General features: G+C 41.6%; 2 protein-coding genes across 5 annotated transcripts; both read right to left on the minus strand.

Moving 5' to 3' along the window:
- Window positions 1–3,790: 3,790 nt before the first annotated feature.
- On the minus strand, window positions 3,791–16,337 carry znf598 (zinc finger protein 598). Its single transcript, XM_046074106.1, has 12 exons — window positions 16,051–16,337; window positions 14,807–14,919; window positions 13,657–13,786; window positions 10,237–10,448; window positions 8,660–8,877; window positions 8,439–8,535; window positions 8,003–8,190; window positions 7,698–7,770; window positions 6,710–7,605; window positions 5,970–6,135; window positions 5,691–5,838; window positions 3,791–5,409 (listed from the first exon to the last, which is right to left on the minus strand). Exons 1-12 carry the CDS (start codon window positions 16,222–16,224, stop codon window positions 5,032–5,034), a joined length of 2,793 nt encoding a protein of 930 aa, XP_045930062.1. The 5' UTR covers window positions 16,225–16,337; the 3' UTR covers window positions 3,791–5,031.
- Window positions 16,338–18,467: 2,130 nt separating this feature from the next.
- slc25a17 (solute carrier family 25 member 17) lies at window positions 18,468–25,248 on the minus strand. 4 transcript variants are annotated; one of them, XM_046074261.1, is made up of 11 exons: window positions 25,102–25,242; window positions 24,249–24,390; window positions 24,073–24,162; window positions 23,626–23,686; window positions 23,454–23,520; window positions 22,918–23,069; window positions 21,720–21,836; window positions 21,440–21,588; window positions 20,348–20,443; window positions 20,095–20,180; window positions 18,468–18,796 (listed from the first exon to the last, which is right to left on the minus strand). In XM_046074261.1, the coding sequence occupies exons 2-11, from the start codon at window positions 24,321–24,323 to the stop codon at window positions 18,646–18,648; spliced, it is 1,044 nt and encodes a 347-aa protein (XP_045930217.1). In that variant the 5' UTR covers window positions 24,324–24,390; window positions 25,102–25,242; the 3' UTR covers window positions 18,468–18,645. The 4 variants fall into 4 exon arrangements, with proteins under 4 accessions (XP_045930217.1, XP_045930227.1, XP_045930245.1 ...); XM_046074271.1 differs by lacking the exon at window positions 25,102–25,242 and having other exon boundaries at window positions 24,244–24,258; XM_046074289.1 differs by lacking the exons at window positions 24,073–24,162; window positions 24,249–24,390 and having other exon boundaries at window positions 25,199–25,248.
- Between the last annotated feature and the right edge of the window lie 7 nt (window positions 25,249–25,255).

Here is a 25,255-nt window from a genome sequence, read left to right on the forward strand (position 1 = left end):
ATTCATTGATCCTGCGATCCTGCCATTGAGGGGGTGGGTGGTGGTTGGAATTTGTTGCCATGGTGACAGGGACAGGGTTGGATGGATGTGGGTCACTGGGGGCCCCTGATGTAGATAGTAACCATGGTGTGTAGCAGTGTCTGTGTCGTGGTTCACGTACACTCGCTATCAGTGAATCTGTAGTTTAGGTGTGTGTGTGTGTGTGTGTGTGTGTGTTTGTGTGAGTGCGTCCACGTGCAACAAGTGTACATGTGCACGTGTGTTAGCAGGCATGAGCGATGATGGGTCTGTTTGTGTGAATGTGTGGAGTTAATTCAATTTTGTGGAGCATAAAAGTTCATTTCTTGAACATGTATTTATGCAGAGGAGGAAATAATAAGTCTGTTACACCATTTAATCGTTTCCCCCAAATAAAAAATAACATTTATGCTATATATATTGTCACTATCACTGTTAAGATATCTGAAACTAAGAGTTGTTGTTTTTGTTGATGGACAGAGCCAAATATAAAAATATAACTGACCTGTAGCCTTGCCTACTATTCTAACTGATCCTGTGTAACCAGACCAGAGAAGGAACTGCAGCACCGGGACAACCGGGGCTCTCAGAGTTTAATCATGACAATAATGCATGAAAGTGTTGTATAGAAATCATCATATATTGAATACTATGTCATTCTTAAGTTGACTCCAAGATGTTTTGCAAAGTGAGATTCGCCTACCATCAATGCAGCTATCAGGATTCTTTCTTGTGTTATATTTGTCACAGTTTATTGTCAGAATTGAGACCATGCATACAAACAACGCCTTGTTTTTTCAGTGATTTTACCTTAACCTCATGATCTTGTCGGTGTGTGTACATGTCTCAAATATCCAGGTCCCACAGTGCTGACTGTAACAGGGAGGTAACGTTAAACTGTGGTAAAGAAATCTAAATGTGACCCCAGAAACCTAATCACACAAAACAGGTGATAGTGAAGTAGTCATTATTTATGAGGTTAATGATCACAATGTAACCATGCAGATGACTTTAGTTGTAAAGAAGTAAGCCCTTATTTTTAATGCAGTCTTAAGGCAAGGACTGAAATAATTTCAAAGCCGTCAGTTTAAAGAATAACAAGTTTAAGATTAATCTGTGAGCATGATTTTTTATAACAAACATTTTATTCACCAGACTGTGTCAGCAAGTTATATATATATTATAAGCTGATGGCTAACACAGGAGTATTTTCAGGATTTGGTGTGGGACAAGGTCCAAATGGGTGCTGGAATATTACTGGGGGTTTCAGGTACTCGGTGGTATGGGTTGTTACCGTTACGTCTAATGGTGCACTTAAAAGGACTGTACTTTGTGGTTTTTCATGTTGTAGCCCATTACCTGCAAGTTGTGTGCATCGATTATTAATCTTTAAAACAGCCACTGGTTTTAGTCTAATATGATATCAGCTTGCTGAGACCGAAATTAGACATTATGCAACGACCTCTGAAATAGTAGTTTTCATTAGTTAGTGGCGGAGTCCGCCATTCACACACTGAATTCAAATGAAGTCGTAATTCTCCATGGAAGGAAATAAATTAAAAATCTTATGGCATGCTCTGGAAAATGCCAAGAACAAGTATGCTAAAATATGAAAAACCAGCAGTATAGTTCTTTAAAGCTTAGGTTGTTAGTAACCTGTTAACTGTGGTTATGGCAGACTGGGGTATTGATGATGGTATTAGGTACTTATGGGGTACTGTCAGATCAGGTTGTATTATTGTTCTCTGTGCTTCGGTCTCTTCTTCCGTCAGTGTAGTAGATAAAAATAATAATACAAGCATTCTCTATGTTTTGTGCTTAAGCCCATGTACACTACCGTGGTATTGGTTGATTGTCAAATTCAGTACGTTATTGAAGTAAATGGAACCTGTGTGTGATGCTGTCTAGGGTCTGGTTTATCCTGTACTACTGAAAAAAAATATTTAATGATTATTAACTAGAATGCACTCTTTGTTGGAAATACTTTGACTACTCTAAAGGGGCCGTCGGCACCAAAATCAAAGGTTTATGTGATCATGATGTCGTTTTGTTAGAGAAAATAAAAGGTGATATGTAGTGACGCTGGGGCCATCAGTTATGTGGTTTTCAGTAAATACATTGCATGGATGTTACAATATCTTCCCCTATAATGATAATGAAAATTTAACCCTCATCGACCAACAAACAAGTTAACATTGATTTAAACATGTTTCTTCCGGTTCTGAAGGTGTTTGATCTCTTCAGTGTAGAAACGCTGTGTACAGAGATGTGTGTCACTGTCTATTACCTGAATGTCTCTGGACTGCGGTCTGACCGTCACTCTAATAAAAAAGAAAACATGTTTTGGACTGGCTGTTATGTCCCTGACTTTAATGTGTGAAGATTTTTATCAACAAGCAGCTATAACCTTTATCTTTATAATAATGTTGTTTATGGCCGCAGCAGGCAGCTTTTTAGTGAAAAAGCAACATAAAACCACTGTACATTACCTGCTCAGCATCAAACAGTACAGACCCACAGTCAGAGACTAGCTGGTGAACATTTAGCAAACTCTTCCAAACAAAATCTTGCAGCCGACGTGCCGGATCCAGTTGGTAGGTACCAAAAAGAGAGCCATATAGGATTGATTACTGCACTTACATTCATCAAGTGGCCATAAACAACTCCAGATGAATAATAATGTTGCCCTGTAACTGCTGAATGTATAAATAAGCAACTGTTTGCTAACAAGTTCACCACATCAACTTTGGTTTGGTTAAAGCTGCAACCAACAATTTTCATTGTTGATTAATCACTATTTTCAAGGTTAAATCAATTCATTATTTTTGGTTTATAAAATGTCAGAAAATGTCCATCGGTGGTTTTCAAAGCACAAAACAACTTCTGAAAATGTACAGTTTTGTCCACAACCAGACATTCAATTTCCTATCATACAGTAAAGAAACCAGAAAATAGTCACATTTAAGAAACTGAAAATGTACTTCCCACCCCCCCCTCTTAAAAATGGCTGTTGTTCAAAGCTTGTTTATGCTCATCTGAACTGGCCAAAAAGATCTGTTATTGCAGGTTTAAATTAGATAATATGTTCAACAACTAGACACTATAGTCACTTTAAAAACAAATGCATTATGGTAATTTGTGGACAGTCATAAATCAAGTAATTAGCCAATGTTTAGCAAAATATTATTACTTTTGGATTACTTCTCAATATTTAAGAGTATAGTATGGATCAGAAAAACTGAAAATGGAAAGTTCAGCATAGTTAGGTTAGGTTTGAATGCAAAATGTAGAACAATGGCTTCCTGGGTACCAGTACAGTATGTTTTAGGTAAAATAACAAGACTTTACTCTCTTATCCTGAATACTTTTAATACACTTATCTAATATACCTAACACGCAGCAGATTATAAAGATGCACAATCTGTTTGTTGTAATATATTGTGCAGAAATGACAGGATGCTTGAAAACACCCGACTACCTATAAATGTCTTACTCCATTACCACAAATCTCTCCCCAAACTCTCACACACACGTTACTTTAGAGGACATTACATAGTCTTACATTAACTTCGTGGAGATTTACCCTAACCTCAACCACTGACCCAAAAATCTCCTTTTTCCTCAATTGGACAAGCCGTCCCCGATTAACTGGTCTTTGGCCTGAAATGTAGTCCCCAAAGGAAGCCTAGATCTCTCTCTCTCTCTCTCTCTCTCTCACACACACACACACACACACACACACACACCTGTAACAAAGATACAGAAACAGTGCTGACAGACACAGCTTTATTGAAGCCAGACAGAAAGAGTAAGCTGTGATGTACAGACAAACTCTGTATACACACACTTTCATTCAGACACACAAGACAGACGCACACCCAGACAGCTAAGAGTCCTGAGAGAGAAGATGAACAGATTGTGTGTTGGATGTTACCAACTAACAAAACAAAGTAAACGTGCCCATTGTGTCAGAGCTGGAATTCAAACAGAGGCAGAGTGGCGAGCGTGTTGGGGTTGGAATGACAATGCTTCTTTGTGTTGCACGCATTTTGAAAGCAATAGGAGTTTCTTCACGATAACTCAAAGAAATGTTATGCTAATAAAACCTGGAGACTATAAAATGAAAACCCAGAAACCGCAGTGGTTTATTGTCCCATTGATCCTTAAAAAGCAGATTATATTATTTTAACACGACTGTGGAAAAAAAGGACACACTCTTTCATAGCTTAGTATCCATTTGAAAGTGCAATACCACGGCTTGGATTAACCAATCCATCAATCAGCCAATAAACCAAGATGCATTAAAACCATTCAAACTTTGAACCAATATTTGTTCTAATTCCTGAAGCAGTCGCCCATCCTCCTACAGTACATGACGCCTCTGACAGTCGATTTACTCACACACTCAGCATGTAGCAACGGACAATTAAAATCAGTTACACTTAAATAAATATGGAGCTAAATGCTTGAACCGAACATGTTTGTGTTTATTTTGTTATTTAACCAAGCAGCCCCGCTGGGGAAATTATACATATTTCATCACCTTTGATGTTAACAAAATACATTTTTTCATCTTCTCTTGAAGTGAAAATGCAAAGCAAGGTAAAAAAAATTTAAATTAATACAATTTTTGTATTAAGGAGCAATGCATTTGAGCAAAGCCTTTGCTTGTCTCTCCTTATTCCTTAAATAAACTGACTAGTTGGACGTAGCCAGTGCCAGCTGGAGACGTCCTCAAAGGATGTAAGTGGAAACGGAGTTGAGATGGGGCAATCATGCATGTCTAAAGTGTGAAACCTTTCACACAAACCTATCGACAGGATCCCCATAAAAAAAAACAAAAATAACACCATAAACCATCTTAAATTCCAAGAATAGATATAAGGCCCGATCTCCACTGGGAAGTGGTCACACAGGAAACAGGCCACTGCGTTCCACACTGGCTGCTGCAGGGGAAACTGAAAAGTTTCCCCACAATGGCAAACGGAGGAGAGGGAAAAAACAAAACAGGGGCTAACTGATGATGCGGCTAATTGACTGCAAGGAAGGGAACTCCTCGTTGTCCCTGATGTGCAGGGTCTTGTGGGAGTTGAAGTCTTTAGGTGCAACTACCTGTCTGCAAATGGGGCACACCCGGCACTCCAGCTCAGCTGCTGCTGCGTTTGCCACCGTGGTCGGCACCTGCCAGGCGTTCTTCTTGTTCTTGTTTTTCTTTCCTCCTCCAGCGCCTGACTGTTTCTCCAGTGCTTTGCAGTCTCCGTGGGCAGTGAGGAGCTCCTGCTGCTTGCCAGTGTCTGGCAAGAGGACCAGCAGCTCGTGGAAGATGCAGTTAAAGTCATCCCCAAGCAAGTCCTTACAGCTGCGGTGGTACTGGGCTGCTGATATCACACTCTGGGAACGAGGAGAGGCGATCAGGAGATGGATGAGAAGACTAAGGAAGTCACCAAGCTATCAACACATAGCCATTTATTTGGGGTTTTATACTGTTATATGCCAATATATCTGCTTTGTTCTCCAAATTTAATAACTAATGAGTTTTGGCAGGTTGATCGAATACAGTCATGTAATACAGAATTCATTTGTTGTTCTTTTAACTATTAATGTACAGTTAAAAAAGTACACAATTCAATTAATAACATTTATGATTAATGATGGGAACGTGTGGTGTGTACCTGTCTGAACTGTGCAGAGTAGTTTTTGAACTCGTTGAACTTTGACTCATCGTTGTGGAGGTACTTTCTAATGGACTGGATCAGCTCCAGGTTCCTCTGATGGAAGTCCTCTGGCACCAGGTAACCACTGCTGGACAACTTGGGGGGCCTGGGAAATATAATTAAAAAATAAAATGCATTCACCCACTTGGTAGGAGCCAACAATGACATCAACAAAATATTTGTCGAACACGGACAAATCAAAAGAAGATTGTGCGCTAAAAAGGGAGATTGTCTCACAGGTTGACGGCAGGAGGAGCAGGCTCCACCACATTGCTGTTGAGGGGGATGCCAGTGAATCCTGGGGGAGGTTTAGTGGCTGAGATTCCCAGCCCGGGTGGAGGGGGGGGCAGAGCGGAGGATGGAGCAGGAGCTGAGGCCTTCAACGGGAAGGGGGTCTTGAAGCCTGGGAGACAAAACACGGTATGAGCAACTACTTGTATCACAACAGGATGACCCCAACAACTGACCTCCCAGCAGTTTAGGAAACCTTGGAGTTAATTTGAGGCAGCAATCAGCACAGCTGACAGCGAGAGCCAGACAAGCTGTAAATTCAGCAAACACTTCTCCAGACACAGACCGCTTTAAGACTTAATACTGATGAAACAATAACTTTAAAAACACAGACGAGAAGTGAAATTAGCTATCGAAACTCCAATTTCCTATTTTAAATTTCCATTGACTTTTGAGAGATAAGTTGGAGCATTTCCAATTCAGTTCAAAGTCTGTCTGACTCGTCTTATTGTTTTGGAGACCTATCAGTCACTAAAGCAGGTGCACAGTGAGCTTTCAAGTCAAACTCAGTCAAGTCATTGTAAATTATGTTGTCAAGACGGACCAACATAAAAATAATGTTACTTGATGAAATGAGCAGCACACAACAGCCCAAACATTTGATCATGGTATACAGTAAACAATATAACATAAGGGGAGAAAAGACAATAAATTAATATCATGGATATTATCATGGAGTGCTATACCTGGTGGTGGGTTCTTGGTCATGAGAGCAGGGAACTCTTCCTCCTGTTGAAGAGGAGGGTCTGTGCTGGGAGGAGGGGTCACCGTGACTGCCTCCTTACCAACAGGTGGGGATTTCTCAGGGTGGCTATTAGCCAATCCACTCGTCAGCGCCGCTGTCACAGGATCGGAAAGGGGTTTGTTCCAAGTTTTCTCAGGGACGTTCTCCTTCTGCGCTGCAGTTTCCACTGAGATTGCACTTACAGACTGCGTCAACCCTGACGCTGAAGACACAGACGTAGAGGGAGCAGCCGGGTTCTTCTGCTGTTTTTTCTTCTTGCTGGCTTTAGAGGTAGGAGGATCAGTGCTGGGGTTAGGGGTTGGGTTTGGGTTTGGAGGTTTGGAGGTCACAGTAGGGGGTTTGCTGTTGCCTCCTTTAACGGTGAGCAGAGAGGAGATATCCAACATGGTGGGCACTGAACGGAACTCCTGCTGTGTCATTCCTTTGATATCTTCATCAGAAGAAGGAGGGGACCGTGTACATGTCGCTTTCCCATTCTCCCCAACTTTCTTTTTCTTCCGTGAGGATGAGGTGGTTGAGGAGGAGAGTAGCTGAGGGCCACAGGAGGCAGATGAAAGAGGAGGGGCAGGTCTGGACGAAGGAGGAGGATGAGTGGTGGGTTTAGCTACTGCGGTATGGTTGGACCACGCAGATTTGGTGCCGGATGCAGTTTTGAGGGGCCGGATTTTGGACACGAGAGCGGGGAAGTCCTCCTCTTGAAAAGAGGAGGTCTTCTTGGGTTGTGCAGAGTAAGCCGGGGTCATGGGGGATGTAAGAGCAACAGCTGACAGGCTGGGGAAGTCATCTTCCTTCAAAGCCGCACGGGGAGCTGTTACCGCCGCAGGAGCTGGCTTTACACTGGAGACACACAACAACAACAGAAATGTAACATTTCAGCACGCCATGGTGTATGAGGAGGATTTTTGTTTGTACTATGTATAAAACGTTACATGGATGGGGCAGCTGTGGCTCCCAAAGCTGGGAAGTCATCTTCTTCTGGATTACTGCTCTTCATCGTTCTTACTATGAAAGAAGTAACAATAAAAACAACAGTGAGTTAGTTCCCGCTTCTGCCGTACTTGTATCAGGACTTACAGCTAAATTACAGGCATCACATAATGCAACAAGACTTTTTGGGGGGACAGCTATGAAACTAGACCAAATGGTAAACACACGCACACACACACAAACAAACAACTTTCCCTGAAAATGCATTAACTTGTACGTATGTTTTTAACATTTTTTCCTTTTTCACCTGGAGGTTTGCTTGTTGGTTTGATGTTTCCGGTCCTGTGTCTGGGCTCTTCTGGTTCTGTTCTCTCCGGCCTCTCCTCTCTGCAGTGTTTGGGAGCGCTCCTCTCCTGCACCGCCCCTCTCTCCTCCTGTCGATGCATGGCCAGGGATGCCCTCCTAGCGGCTGCCACCTCCCTGTCCTCCTCCTCTCTGCACAGACAAGCACAGGTTCACAAACGCTCAAAAGCAACACAAAACCAAGCACGTGACAAAAATGCGAATGAAAATGAGCACTAGTTGCCTGACAGTCCTGTTATGAGGCTTTTGTTAACATCCACATCTTTTTCCTTCAAAGTATTCTGTTGGTGCACAGATACAATTATTTCTCTCTCCAACAACATACTGATGCTTACTTGTGGTACACAGTCATAAACACTGCATTGCTAATTCAGACTCACCGGGAGTACCTCCAGCTCTTCTGTCCCCCCTGAGGCCTTCCTCCTCTTCCTCCACGACTGTGACGCATCTCCTCATAGTCCTCACCTGTCACCATGCCTAAAGGAGACACACCGCACCCGTTATATTCACGTTCACTGCTTTCAAAGTACACTTATATCAACAATAACCCTCCAAATATCAGACCCATGCACAAACACAAAACAATAACATTCTCACCAACCTTCATTTCTCCTCTGTTGTCTCGGGGCATAGTTAAACTGCAGGTCGATGTGGCGGTTCTGTCGAGCCTCTGCTCGGTTCTTGCTGTGTTCTGCAGCCTTGTGGGCCTTGTAGTCGATCTCGGTGCGGAATGCATGGGTGAACTGTTCTGTGGCACAGCGGCCCTCCTCACACAGATAGTGACTCTGTCGGAAGTGCTCGCTCAGATACGGGTAATCACTGTTGACAGCAGGGTTAAAAATAAAATTTAAAGGGAGGTTTTTTCTCATTTTCAGGTTCAAAACCTTATTTAGGGCTTGTACCAGAACATGTTTACATGGTTTAATTTTCAAAAAACAACATATTTTTTGTCATACTGCACATTGCTGCAGCTCCTCTTTTCACCCTGTGTTGAAGGCTTTGTTTTAGCTACAGAGTGATGCATCTTGTCTCTACATGATCTTTGTTGGGAGTTGCACATGCGCAGTTCCTAGTTAAGGACTACTAGCCAATCAGAAGCAGGGGGGGGTCAGCGAGAAACCGGTAAACACTGCTTCGGTTCAGCTGTACATGTTGCCGACCAGCTTGGAAACATAGACTGGAGCAAGAGTTTCAGAGTTGTGAGTTATTAATCTGTAACAAAAGTGTCTTTCATCCATAAAGTTTTAACTGAGCTCTGTCTCTACATCACAGTAACAACTTTATGTCCACTGACTGCCTGGAGGGTAGCTAGTGTTTGGAAGGGAGAGGAGAGGTGTGTGCTGCAGCCATAGACAGTATATTACTGGACGAAGTCACCCCGCTGATTTGAATGGAGAGGAGTGAAGCTAGTTTTGGACCAATAAAATACTACTAGAGGGCTACTTCCTGTTGGCACTAGCGTCTACTGCGCATGATCGCGCAGCATAACTGTGGTCTAATGACGTAGAACAACGGCAGAAACACCGTAAAACTGGTAGCTGGTAACTGATTAATCAGCCCACCTACGAGGCTCACCTGTGAAACACCAATGCAGTGTCACTGATGGCCGAATAGTTTTTTGAGATTGCTGAGAGCTTATAATCTAAGCAATACGGTTACATCTCTCATGTGCGAAGGGGTGTCACAGGGTTTTGACGTCATTTTTGGGCCTACATGTATCCCTCCATGCAGGCTTTGGTCTGCTTCACTGTCTGATCTCTGGCTTACCCCCTTGGCTGCAGCTCAGTGTTTTTCCTCTGGTGTTTTTGAGGGCGTGACGGAGTAGCCGCTTGGCAAGCGTTATATGACGCACATTTCGCTTTCATCCCTGTGATGTCACAGGGATGAAAGGGAAACAGCTGGACTACAAACGAGCTGTTTTCAGGCAGTTCAGAGCAGTGTTTTCTGTGGGAGATGGGAACTCCCTTTAGGGTGGACATACAGCTTTTTCACTTTGCAAACCTATTATATGCACAAAAAAAGATATATAACTCAAAGGAATAAAGGAGAGGGAAAAAGTCAAAAAGCACAATACCACCTCTTTACACCGCTTGAACTACAGTCAGAGGTGCCACACTCCCTTCGAAAGGCTGATTAATTACCAAATGCTGTTTCTGTGTGTGAGACAGTTATACGTACCTGTAATATTCCTGGGAACCGTCTGCATCACAGAAATGGCAGAAGTAGTGGTCCCTGCGCAAGTGTTTCAGCAGCTCATCATTATCAAGGTAACGGTCGTCACAGAACTTGCAGAGCGGGTGTCCCCTGTGACTGGTGTCATCTGGGTCTCCATGTACTCTGTGACGTGCCAGTTCCTTGCGGGTGTACCACTTGCGCTCATGGGAGAAGATCTGGAGGGAGAGGTAAAATTTAGTCTGACAGCACTGTGATCTTGATCTTCGGTAATATTTTGGGGGGCGCTTTCCACATGGCTTACTGAAGAGTACAAGACAGACATAATGTTCACTGATTTTTTTTTTTTAAATATGTAATGACCGTCATCTAGACATAACACATCTTCAAAGTGTTCCAATAAGTATTTCCTACTTTATTTACAAGCCAGTGCTCCATCGAATTGAGGACCTGGAGAGTCTTGCAGTTTAATGGGGCAAGAATCAATCTGTACATAAATAAATACATATCGTAGATCACATTGCAAAGAGAATTATAAATAGCTACAAAATAACTTGTGCTGGGAACAATTAGACAGATCAATATTTACTGATATTTCTGCAATATCAATATTAAAATAACGCTTCCTTTCCTGGAGTTGTTGTGAACCTGACGCCAAACACTTGCGGTTGTTTTATAATAAGCTTGACAATGTTATGGTTTCATCATACTGTGTAAGAACTTCTGTTGTTGACTAGTGTTGCAGTCAAGTAATGCTTTGGTGTCCCCGGGTGGTGCAAAAAGTAAACTGCACATCGTGACCAGAACTATTTAAATACCTCACTGGGCCTGACAGTAAGCTTTTTCAGCCACTTGCACGAGATATATCACTTTCCCAAATTTACTTGTCCGAAATTGAAAATGTTGGCCTATTAAAAAATAAATAAAATCCACAGGGATTTTAACAATTATTATAATTTATTAACATACAAAAGATCCAATTAACAGGTAACATTAACAATTACATAGCTTGGGCAGTTCTTACTTAAACATCGCCCCTACTAATAAGCCACACAAACCAGCTAGGCCCATACACCAATACACACACAAAGCCACCAGATTCTATTCATAGTTTTCATGTGACGTCACATTCCAAAGAAAACGCTGCCTTGGAGGGCAAAAAAGACGTTATTTTCCGCTGCCTGCCAAACAATAAGCAAGTGATACACTGTTACTTTGAGTTGCTGGAAATGCTGGATGGTTGTTAAAGGGATTCCTCACAAGGTAAACGGAAACATACCGCAGTCGAGCGGCGGCAGGGATCTGGCGGTTTTTAACGGTAGAAATGCAGCAGAGGATGCTGTAACGTTATATGGATTGGAAGTGTCCAACACTTGCAGTTTGTGTTCTTATATTCCTTTTTCTTAAGTTGAAAGGTCAGCCAAATAAAATTTGACTGCTTTTGCGGCGTCTCTACGGGGGAGTCGCGGTGTGAGCCGCTATGTTGGTCTGTTGTTTTGCCCTCCAGGTCACCGCGCATGTCATGACTGAAAACTATGAATTGACAGAAACAGTCCTTTTACCTCGCTGGTCATTGTAAAACACACTTCATTCCAACTCAACAGAAACACACACACACCCACCCCCCTTAGCAATTAAGAGTAATAATGTGTTTGATAAATTTCTTAAGGACCAATGACTTTCTTTTTTTGTACATGGTATTTCTTTTTTGCGTTGTGGTGACACAGATTGCAAGAACAGATTAGTTGGCATCGCATTTCCTCCAAGCTCCCAGGAAGTGCTCCAAGCTTTGAAGCCAGTTTTACTTGTGGCCAAACAAGTAGATTGAAAACAATGGATCCTTTATTTTGAGAATCACAACCCCGCGAACTGACTCATTTGACTATCAGAATTTGATCCATTCTATCGAGAAGATTCAAGTTAGCGGAGAGCTAAACCAGTGATTAGCCGGCTCACCAGCAGAAGTCAACACAGTGGAATTTAGAAACCCCACTGCCATCTAGTGTTTTGGTGGTGTAATTGCAAAGCGACAAAGACACCAACGCACAAGTGTAAATGCGAGGGTATGTGCATTGTCAACGCCATAGGTACCGGCATTGAGTCACCGCACGAGTATAAATCCATCGTCCCTGCTCTGCTTTTGATTAGCTCACCTTCTTCCTCGAGTTAGTTTGGGGGAAAACTGTCCTGCAAAATGTTAGGTGCATCAGTGCGACCAGCACATTTTTTGTCGCAGTCTGGAGCCCTGAATTAGCAAATGAAAAAAATCTCAACAAAACAAACCTGTGTGTTGTGCCGAGTTTTGTCTGCCTCCCTGCTAAGAATTGCATGCACCGCAAGCAAAAAACTACCAGACATTCTAACTTCTATGGCAAAGTATTGTTTAAAAATAATATAATATTCTTTGTGGGGCTCATTAGTGATTATAAATGATTCAATGTCTACTGATATTTTAGAAGTGTTTAGAGTCAGAAGTAGCATTTCCTTGATACAACTGGTCTGAAATTTGTGAGGTTTCCTATTAATCTCTCAATATTTCTGAGGGTGAATGATCTGGTGTTCTTTATTGATATGTTTAAGCATTTCAGACAGTTAAACTAAAGCCTAGTTCACACTACACAATTTTTAGCCCCGATTTGCCGCTCGGTGACCGTCAGGCTGTGATCGGAGTTGATCGGCAGTCTCCAGTCGTCATGTGCCAACTACTCAACGACGCATCAAAATGGCTCCCCGACACATTTCTGACACATCGCACATTCAGAAATCTAGCATTCCCAATATCTGGAGGAGTTGGCCAACTCAACATCCACGTCCAGCCAATGAGAGCAGACAGCTACTTTTTCACTGCAAAACACATTTTACTCCCCTCCCGCTCTCTCTGTAGCTCAGACAATCCCTGCTTCCTGCATGTGCTAATCCATCCTTTCACCCATATTCTTTGTCTTTATAATTGCTATCTTTATAATAACAAACAACAGCTGTTTCGTGTGTAGGTTCACGTCATTTCCCAATTTAACATTTCACGTGTTTTCTTGACAAAACGTGGTTTGGAGATCAGCGTCGGGTGACAGAGCTGCTGTCAGCTTGTGTAGTGTGTGACCCCCTGTCACCGGTCAGTCACGTAGTGTGAACGCCACAACGACTTCAAGACTCCTGTCACAAGACGTCAAGTTGTGTAGTCTGAATGACAAATTCACTCTGTCAAAGTCGATAAAATAAAGTGTGCTGATAAAACTATTCCTATCACAGTTTGATATCAAGTGTTACTGAGTGTTAAGGGGTAGGCTAAATGCAACAACATTCATAACAGTTTTCAACACCGACGCTACTGCTTTTTTAAAAAACATTATTTTGTAAAAGAAGAAATTCAGAACTGCTGAGTATTGAAGTACTGAATATTTGAAGTGTAACTTTATGTGAGTATACCTTGAGATGCTTGGTGCAGAGCTTGCAACAGAAGAGCTCGTGCTGCTTCCTCATGTGGTAATCCAGCTCCTCAAACTTGGAGAAGACCTTGGGCTCTGAACAGCGGAGACACTCTGGCAACAGAAGATGCCTGACAACACACACACACACACACACACGGGAAGAAAGTTCAATCAGATTCGAGTAAGAGCAAACACACAATCAGAAACAGTCAGCATTAAAACCAAATCAAATGAGTTCCTGGTAACAGAAATTACTCATGGTTATAAAGGAAAATCAATGTAAGAGCAGTGAAACAACAATTTTATTAATCATTATATCAGTTAAGTTGACTAGAAAGTTCAGACAATGGCTCTTTTTCTACTACTGATTTTACTTATGGTTGACAGACTCAAATCCCTGCATCTGTGCCTGGCTGCGATATATTTGCACTCACTCACTTGTGGTCCACGCAGATACTTCACGGTGAACATTAAGCTTTTAAAAGTGGGAGAAAGATGCAGAAGGAGTAAAAGCAAGAACACAGCACTGCCATTTACCCGCATACTTTTAGTCACGCTATTTCTGTGTGGTTCTATAAATCTTTCCACCATGATGGACTCATCAGGCTACTGCACGCCGAGATAAGAAGAGGTGCTTTTCCGACCATACGTGTGTGAGGCATTAGTAAATAAGTTGCATGTATATACTGCCAGTTAGAAGTTTACTCATGTAGATTTTACCTTTTATCTTCAGAAGGAGAAAACTCTGGAATTCATTATTTTGGACACATAGATGCATTGCTCCTGAGTAATGAGCTTTCTTTTCAACTATCTACACTGTCACAGCAATAGTCTGAAATTTCACCATGCACACACATGTCTAAACAGTCAGACACATGATAGGCATGTAAGTGCCATGATATCAGGTTCATCCGTGTTTTTTGTTTTCCAGAAATCAAGCCATGTTACCAGAGTTTCTCCTAATCCCTCACCCTGAGTATGACTACTTTATCAAGGTAGCACAAAATAAAAAGACACAGACAAATGTTACCAGCATTTGATTTGTGGTTGAGTCTCTATGACCGTACTTTGGTTAGAAATTGTTAAAATTATTAAACAGCCTATGGACAACACACTGATAAAGAATGGGGAGTGGAGCAGAGCGGTACCTGTACTGGGCATAGATCCTGTCATCACTGAAATAGATATCATGCTTCTTCTCACAGGAGAACTGCTGGTAGGGCAGACACGAGAAGGCCTCCAGTTTTTTCACAAACACCACCTGAGAACAACATGATGTAAGAGCTGCTGAACATCTCACAGCACACACTCTTTGGAGAAAGTGGAGGGATAATAAGGCCGTACTGTGCTGTTGAAAACATTTACAAGATTTAGACTGGGGCTGAACAATTAATCAAAATATTGTCGAAATCGCAATATGGCCCAGCGCAAAATCCAAATTGCAGGAGCTGCACTTTAATATATAAAAAAGGTAAAATGTGTCACAACATACCATTATAAATGAAAAATAGTGGTGCTAGAGATGCCCTGGCTTACAAATCCTTTCTCCACGCAAGGGAACATATTATTTGGTACAGACTCCAGCAAAAATCACATAATCATTTTTTAATTTTTTTCAGAGAAAATGAAACACAAATTCTGTCAAAACAACATTTTTTTTGCATATCGTTCAGACCTAATTTATATTCTGAGACAGGGTTTGGTTTGATAAAGACTTTAGTAAAAGTGACCATTTTTAGAGGTTGTAAATGCTACTCATGTAACGTTACCACTACTCTCACAAAGATCTTATGTAATGTGACGGTTAGCCTATGGAAATAAGGGAAGGCTGTCACCTTATAAACCCAAGGCAGTACAGAAGTACTTAAAGGCCTGCTACAGTAAGCAATTCAAAACATTTTCACAACAGCACCGGCGAACCATTTAACGTGCTCACGCTAGTTTGTTTGAGAGGTGACAGTGGTGACATGCTCTACTAAATGTCTACACTGTCAGCCAACTGAATCAAAAAGTCATAACCACATAAAATAAACGGGATGAGGCCAGTTGGACTAAGCACACTGCCAATATCTCAGGCCAACCTGTTAGCTAACTCTACCTGTGATAAGGTAGAGCTAACTGGCTAACCTACATTCATAGACTTGCTAATGTTAGCGTTAGCTACCTGAGCTAAGCTAATGACAGCGAGAGAGAAAAAGTAGCCTGAGCCGTTTGTAGGCAGTTTGTTGCTATGTCGTGTTTACCAGCAATGCGCGTAATTTATTATGAATACAGCTAAGGGTTTATCATCCAAATTCTGCGGGTTTAGCTTCAACAGAACTACCATAGCGATGCGGCCTAGCTAGTACCACCAGGCGCCATCCCCGAGCCACAGTAGCGGAAGAACGCGTACCTTGTCGAGCTCCTCCCGGCAGACGGCGCAGTATTTCTGCTCGCACAGCACCCTCATTTTGGTGGAGCAGCGGTAACAAACCGGGTGGTCGCATCTTCCTAAGGCGAAGATTTCGACTTCTTGGCAGCACAGGACGCAGTGCTTCTCTGGTTCTTTCGTGGTTTTTGAATCCATGGTGGTGAAAAGGCACAAATTAACTTTAATACAATTTGTTATTAAGGAAGAGCCTCAGTCACTGAAGTGCTTACGTAATTATGAGTCTGCCCTACTGCCGCGTCGCGAAACTGTCGTACCTCCGATTTGTATAGCAGGAGGATGGGCGAGCTCCGCTCCGGTGAGATGCTGCTTATCCCTATCCCACGCAAGTCCATTTGTGCAGACTGTTCCACGTGTGTCCCATGTGAGTGCCTCACGCCGGTCTGAACCTATGGGCTGATGCTGATAAGAGGGAAATATTAACTAATAATGAAATATTAACCTATGTGCCCCAAAGTCCGGAAAAGTACATTACATTTCTAGATGATTATGAACTGTTACAATTAGGAGAGGTAACCATTTTATTCACTGTAAATATCATTTATTTTCGTTTAGATTTCCACCTTACTCATCTGAGCTGAAAACCAAACAGGTGTAAAGACATTAAAGATGTCTGAGGACAGAAGAGGAATCAGACACCCTGTGACAAGAACAGCTTTGTGGCCCCTAAAATGTAATGGTGTTTTCTCTCAATCCATTTTAAGTCGTCATCATTGTCATTTTAATAAACAGATTTAATAAGTTTCTATGTCACACAACAATTTCATATCTTCCCAAGTCATTGCCCCTTTTCAAATGAGTGAAACAAGGGGCGTCGTTTCACTCATTTGAAAAAGGGCAATGAAGGAAAACAAAACTCAACAGGTAAACAGAATAGAGGTGGGCCGTGGGGCTCGTTCAGTCCTGTGGTGGTTCCAGTGTGAAGACCATCAGTCAGCTCTCCTGGGCTGGTGAAGCATAGGTTCAACTCAAAGGGGGGTTAAAGAAGGTGCTGCAGCTTTGATTCGGTTTCATTTCTGTTCTAATGAAACTCACTTTAAGTCTTTCTATAATGACTTTCTTGTTTCTGTTCAGAGCCTGATGTCATGTTGGTGGGAGGAGCCAGTCGCTGTGCCTTTACCCTGAAGATTAAACAGAAGTAAGTCTAGAAACTAGTAAATAGCTATGAAGGGAACCTAGACTCAGCAGCTGTGGTGTGGTTTCCACAGGAGGACCAAACGATTCCTTGTACAGACGTGTGCAGTGGATCGGCTCTTACTGTGTTCAGTCTGAATCTGAACTGAGGGATTGGGTTTCATTAGATTCCTCTTTCTACAACCTGTAGATCACCTGCTATGAAAATAAGACAGTACGTGGAAATGAAAAACATTCTTTGTATAATTTCAAATATGAAATATGACCACATTACTCCTATTTTAGCTTCATTACACTGTACGTTTTAGAATTGACTTTAAAATTCTATTGATCACATTTAAAGCTCTTCATGGCCTCTCGCCTTGTTATATTTCTGACCTTTTAGTCCCATACGCACCAGCACGTACTTTGAGATCCTCGGGCGGAGGTCTGTTGTCTGTTCCAGAGTCTCGACTGAAAACTAAAGGGGACCGAGCGTTTGCTGTCAGGGCCCCGAGGCTCTGGAACAGCCTGCCCGAGGAAATCAAGTCCCTTCTTAAAACATACTTTTATAGGAGAGCCTTTCCCGACTTTATTTTATTGCATTTTACTAATTTTATATTAATTTTTCATGCTCTTATCTTGGTTTTTTTGTATTATTCTTTACACTTGTTAAAGCACTTTGTAACTTGTTTTTGAAGAGTGCTCTACAAATAAGGATTATTTCAACAAGACATCAGGAGAAACTGAGCAGGCTTCAGTTCATTCCCCCAACAACTAAAACAGCTATATGTTTAAGTGACTTCAGTAGCTTCAAGACATCTAAGGCCAATAAAGTTTAGGGAGCTCAAGTTCATGGGAGCTATTGTACTCATGTTTAATGAGTTTGTTTCGGGATTTCCAACACCTTTTCTCATCAGGCTGCCCCCCCGCTGCCTTTTTAGTTTTTTTTAATGACTGTAGCAAAATCAGCATATTTTGAGGTGAGTGGTTTACTAAACCAGTGGTTCTCAAACTTTTTCATGTGAAGGACCCCTAAACTCAAATTTAACCACAGACCCCCATTTGATAAGATTTTGTCCCAGTATCAACCATCTGATAGGATTTTGGCTTTTATTCGTTTTATTCCAGAAAGTGTATGAAATCCATGACCAAAATAGTCAGTTGGTCACTTTGTTATTTATGGATGGAATAATAGTGAAAATAAATGATTCCCTTTTTGCTGGGGACCCCTTGGAACCCACTCAAGGACCCCAATTTGAGAACCATTGTACTAAACGTTTGTAATGCTTTATTGGTTAGAGTATTTGCAGGATGATATCATTAAAGTTTCACTGTTTTTCAAGAAGGTGACAGATTTCAACGAAGTCCCAATCAGGGGCCTGTAAGCAGTGATTAATCAGTGTTTTAATGTGGTCAAGGGTCCATTAGCTGTGAAGTGTCTAGCTAGCGTTTCTTGTAGTGGTTGCTCAGTCCCATGACTCTGAAGGTGCAGCTGGCAATCTTCTCATAGAGAAGGAACATGAGGGCAGCAGTCAGCACAGTCTGAAGCAGCTTGGCCTCCAGGCCTTTAAACAGACCCAACATGCCATACTTCCTGTAGAAGGAAACCAGGAGCAAAACATAATCACTATGTTAAATACGAAAGAGTAGAAGTCTTGTTAACATCATTCATGCAGATAATATTTCATGTGTTGCCTTTCTGTACACACAGAAGCTAAAGAGCTGTATGACTCTTAAGGGATTTAAGAAAATTTGTGGCCAATACCAATTTTATAGTACTACTTTATTAGTACTAATTTATGAGTGATCCTGAAACATGCAGAAATGAACAAAAACAATGCAAAATGAGTTTTCCCCCCCCCCTTTACTTTATTGGCATATTTCAACACAGCAGTTAATCCTTTAGTAGATGGCAAAAATTCCCTCACTCTGACAGGTAACATCACCTGCTGTAGGCTATGATATTCTCTTGTTTAATGACCACCTCTCGCATTAGTCATGACTGCTTCCCTTTTATTAGGCGTTTTCCCCTCCAACTTCATGTCAAACCAATAATCCCACTTTATTATTATTTCTGTCATGGTACAGAGCTGCATTGATGACACATCGTTGACAGCTGTACTATTCATATTTTCTAACCATTTCAGGTCCTCTAAAATGACTACCCACTCTGCTAAACTGCTTTTTTGTCTACCGATTTCTATAAGCAGGACTTTACGGTTGCCTTATATGGCAATTTTAGGGCCGTTGATTATGCCAATGATCAAATCTCATGAATGTGCAGGTACTCATGAACAGGTTGTATCTGATAAGTTGAAAGGAGCAATTTTGGAACACTTGTCCAAGTGAACCTCAAAGGCAAAAGTATGAGATTTGGGGGATATGAATACAAAAGTTTAAATGTTCAATTATTTGCAAGTGATCAGGCTAGATTTGTGTATTCAAGCACTGTTAACTCATCTGCAGTGGTGTATGTGGTAACAGACAATATTTACATATGCCAACTTGTATTAAGGCCATAAGAGCAAGGTTAAGGCCAGATGATGGAGATGTGTTTTCTAGTTGTATTTCTTGATGGCAAACAGATTTGAGAGGCCAACTTGTGATATACCCAGCTATTGATGATGAATGAATGTTAATCTGTACTTTACTGGCCAGATTGCATCAAAGTGAGCCAATTCTAATCCAGATAAGACAAACAGATTTGGGCTGCCAGTCTGAAAACAGTTGTAACAAATTCCTTGCAAATCAACTGCTATAAGTGCAAGAGTTAAATGTATTCTTCATCATTGTATTATGCACCGGGTCTACACAAGGGGACCTTCTATGGAGCCATGAAATTAGACAAAATTAAAATTGCAACCTTATTTGAAAACATGTGTTTGCACCCACCTCACTCTATTGACCAATAGATACTTGATAGTCCTTAGACTGGAAAGTAGTTTTGACCTGTCCGCTGAATCATTGAACTGACCAAACTGTAGGGATTTTAACACAAAAAAAACAAAAAACCACACATGTTCTTAAAGCTCCAATGTGAAGTATTTGTGTGCGCGTCTTTTTGATTATACTGGCATTGTTTTTTGTTTGTCTCACTTTGCATGTGTGCACAAACAGGAACAGACAGTGTGGACACAAATCTTACCCTAAGAATAGATTGTATTGTCTGCAGTGGGTACGTAACAGTGGTGGCAACCGCTTTGGCAACCGCGCCAATGATGAAGACCTCAACAGATGACAGCTTGGAGGGGAAGAAGAAAACATTTCATATTATTAGTAGTAACAGGGGCAGCCTAAAGGTCTTAGGAGTATGCTTGCCTAGAGGCTTTACAGGGTTCAAATGTCCACACCAACTCTCCCCTCCTTTACTGTGAGCATCAGATGAACCTTGAATACAATTGCTCCAGTAGACCACGAAAATGTCAAAATGCACGTGGTATGAAATTGGGCAAAAACACATGTTCAGCCATATAGCCTGCTTCTGCGGTCTCTGTCACCTCTGCTTAAGCCACACAAAAATCATGTGAACAGAATTACCAAGTCCCTGCATACTGAGTGTCCACTCATCCAGATGACGGGGTGACCTGAAGTTACATCCCCCCTTTACTTTTCCAGTGGCTAACTACAAGCACATATTGTCATTTGCCTTATAACCATGATGTAAATGTTATTACTGTTTTGTTATTAAGTATAAGTTAACAGGTTTACAATGATTTCTATGTCCATAGAAACAATGGAGGAATGCTTAAAATGTAATCTGATACATTTTAGGTGCGGTAATCTAAGCAGTTCTCACTGAGTGCTGTCACTAATGGCAGAAAATGGTTTCTCCTTACGTCTAATCTTTTATGAATGTACTTCTATACACTATATATTGTCTTATCCTTAACCTTTTATTTTTGATCCTTCTAACTCAAGTTGAACATATTTGGGCTTTTATATATAGTCTATATTTTATGTTTCGACTTTCAGTGATGTTCAAATGTGCTGTTACGTTGTCTCAATTTTGTTTGATAAATGACAATGCAAATTATTTATCAACTAAAATGTCAACATCGCTTTTAACCACCACATTTTCAACTTTGCTCTCCTATATCATCCTTCTACCTGCATCTGTGCCCTTACCCAGCATTCCTTCCACTAAAATACTGCTCTGATTTCAGCACTCCTTCCCTATCCTTCAAACGTTTTTACAAACCCCTAATGCCTTCCTCATCTCGCTCCATTTTTCACTCACCTCCCTGGGTACTCCTCTCCTCAGCTGCCTCTTCAGGCCTTCATAAATCATGAACTGGATGGCCGGGTTGAGCACCAGCAGGAGCGACGGGAAGGTCCCGTTCCACAGTGCACCAACGCCTTCATCACGGATGATCTGCACAAATGCATCTGGAGAAACAAAGCCGTTATTGAAATCAAAGAGTATCCAGGTATGGCACTAAATGCCACATGCTGTTTGTAAAAATACAGACGACTTCTGCCTTAAAGAGCATAAGGATGATCAGTCTATGACTGTTTACCCAGAATGCCAGAGTAGTTGGTGGGCCGTATGTCAGCATTGCGAAACTTGGAACCCTGAAGCTTCAGCCTGGTGTTCACCACCCACAAAGGAGTGGTAACCAGTACGTTTACAACACCTAGAGACAAGGAGGCATGAAAGATGAGGTAGAACAAAGCAGTACAAAATAGCTTCGTTCCAGCAGCCACCACTCAGATGAACAAGTAGTAGTCTTATTATTCTAGTGGCCATTTATTTAGTGTTTTGTTATTTTCATTTTTCTGAAGATTGGAGCCCTGAGTAATTTTTATCATTTCCATCCTGTCTGCAACAACCAAAGCAAACACTTGCACATCTTTTAGCATCGTCATATCTATACAGAGAACATCACGTAACTGTTCCACAAATCAGAAGATCAGCGGTTCAATCCCCGGATGGCTGACAGATGGTCGATAGTTGAGCAGGCATCGTGATTGTAAGACCCCAACCTCTGGCAAAAAAACCCTAATTTTTCCACACAATACCTCTGTGTAAAAGCAGGTTTTAATCAACAAAAATGTTATTTAAATATGCTTTGCACCTTCCTCGGAATTCTCTTCTCCCCACACACAGACACACAAGAGGCCTACACCTCAGGTAAACACCTGTGACACCAAAGTGTGTGACCTATGCACGTAACACATGCACAGACATCGTCCGATGGAAATTTTGTTGACATCTCCCAACCCTTACCCCTGGCTTCCCAGCCGGACATATGGAAAAGTCGCGTTGAAGAAAAAAAATAAAAAATAAAAGAGGGCTATAGGTTATATTAGAGGTCACCCTGCTCAGTCATGAAGATGTGGACTCTAATCTGAAATTAGATGGACTTTCTTCTCCTGGGTCACTGAAAGAAGGCATTTATGATCTGGACCCTCTTAAGGCTCGTGCAGACTACACAATTTTCAGCATCGGTCGATGGCCGTGCTGTTCACACTACACAACTTGCCGTCTTGTGACGGGAGTCTTGAAGTCGTTGTGGCATTCACACTACGTGACTGATCGGTGACAGGGGGGTCACACACTACACGAGCTGACAGCAGCTCTGTCACCCGACGCTGATCTCCAAACCACGTTTTGTCAAGAAAACATGTGAAATGATTAGTACATGCAGGTAGCAGGGATTGTCTGAGCTACAGAGACAAAGAGCTAAAAATCGTGTAGTGTGAACTAGGCTTTACCTGCAGCGATGCCAACAATTAAATCAGTGCTGGGTGCTGACTGCTTTCCCTTCAGCCAGCTAGCCTTGAGGCTGTGGAAGAAGTAGAAGTAGACAAAGTTGGAGCAGCACAGGCTGCAGATGACCGGGAACCAACCTCTGTAGGGAGATAGTCTGCAGGGGGGACAGCAAACCAAGGAACACATCTTAGAGCACTTCTACACTGTAGTGGACATCTCTTGTCTTTGCACCTTTTTCAGTGTGTGTTTTCGGGAGGTCAGGATTCTAAAAACAGTATGATCCTGAAATGTCTCAAAAGACTGCAATAACCAACACCACTTTGGGGTAAAACATTAAAGCCACTATGAAAAAGATTTGAGAACTTTAACTATTGCTTCAATTTGAGGTATTCAAAATGACTATGGGTACAGTGTGACAGCAATGCATATACAATACTGTACATATGTAAACATATGCTCTGTTTTTACATATATGAACTGACAAAGCTAAGACAACTGCAACTAAATCTAAGTCAGTCTAATGCAAAAAAGCACTTACAGTCCTTCCTCTCTGACAATTTCTGCCAGAATGGCTGGAGTTGATTTGGCCTTTCTATTTTCATCCACTGAACACAAACGAAAGACATGTTTTGAATAAACACGTTAACGTTACACTGATAACTATAATTACTGCAAATAAGACTGCATCACTACCTGCTTGCGTTTCTTACCTTGAAGCCTCAGTCTGGCAGTATCAAGAGGGAAGAACACTGTCATGGCAGTCACACTTCCCTAAAACCAGGTAAGAGTCACACGGAGATTTGTAATGCCTTTTGGTTCAATATGGAATATTACACCAAACTCCATTGGAAAAAATTTAAAACGACACGTAAGATACTGAATTTATTGAATGGTCATAAAACACTATTCTTAGTGTAGGTAGGTTTGGCAGGTTGCCGAATGAAAAGGTTGATCAAAACATTTCAAAATGCACAAATCATGGTCTATTCACTGTAGTTTGTAGCGCTATCGTGTCGAAAACGTCAGGGGACGTTTCATATGTAATGGAGTTTTGTGCCGCAATTTTACAGCGTTAAAGGGCACCAACTACACAGCTAACATTACAGCAATTATACATTCAGCTACAGATATGAATAGGGAAAGTAAAGCTAACTTACCACTGCTCCTGAGACAGCGTGAACCAAGCTCTCATACGAGAAAACGGGGGAGCTCATTTTAAACGAGATTATTGAAGTTTTATGCTTCCACTATTTGAATAAAATAAACCCAATGATTAATTTCTTAAAACCCCCATTTAAAAAAAAAAAAAAAAAGACAGTAGTTATAACCTCACTCTGCTGCTGTCTGTTTTTGAAGCCTCGCTTCCTCGTAGCGGACTTGTAGACGTTTTTCTCGAGAACTGGGGCATTATGGGTAATGTCGTTCCCGTCCCGCTACACTGGACTTTCTTCCCTCGTTTAGGCCTGTGGTTTTAACTTTATTTTAAATTAAACAAAGCACGTCAGTTCAACATATAAATTCCTTTTTATTTTACCTTTTAGGAATATTTGCAGGACCAACCATGGGCATTCAGGGACAACATCCTAGTAGAAGTTGCATTATAAGCTCTGCTAGATCTTTCTGCATTTAACCAGTAGGATTTGTATTCATGATGATGCTGTTCAAGCTACTGAGCATAGTGGAAAATAACTTTCACCCTCCACAAACCCATTTGGATGAACAGGAGCACCTTCGTCAGTAGTGTTTGTAGAACAGATGCACATTCCTGTACATTTTTATTTGATTCTAACTTAGTCCCCAAGAAAAGCCTTCCCATTCATTTATAGCACTTCACAAAATTAGAGATCCTGTCTCTGGTCAAGTAGTAGCACGTGTCATTTACAAAGGCTACATCATTACATGTGCATACAATCCGCTTAAGAGACATTGAAAAGGGGCCAATTATGGTCAGTTTAATGACAGGCATCTCAAAGCTACCCTTCATGCATTTGCAGCAGTCTAAGAAAGATCAACTGTGGGTAATCAATGACTGGGGGGGGGGGGGGAAATGGTTTTATCTACACCACCATGGTGGTCTCAGGGTGCAGCAACAGAACATGAGAACAACCTGTATGGAAGGATTAAAACTGGACAGGTGTGCCACATGGATTCATGATATGCATAATGGAGACCAGGGGTTCCATTACCTGAAATAGGTAACCGAGTATCTATGTGGGGATTAATGATAAAGCCATAGGCATTCTTATTTTGATTATTTAAGTTGTGAAATATTTGAGAACTTTCTTTGCCGTGAGTAGTTCCAGAGGAGGTTGAGGAAGCACAGGGGGGGGGGGGGGGGGA

The sequence above is a fragment of the Micropterus dolomieu genome, linkage group LG02 (assembly GCF_021292245.1).
Source record: "Micropterus dolomieu isolate WLL.071019.BEF.003 ecotype Adirondacks linkage group LG02, ASM2129224v1, whole genome shotgun sequence".
Classification (NCBI taxonomy): domain Eukaryota; kingdom Metazoa; phylum Chordata; class Actinopteri; order Centrarchiformes; family Centrarchidae; genus Micropterus; species Micropterus dolomieu.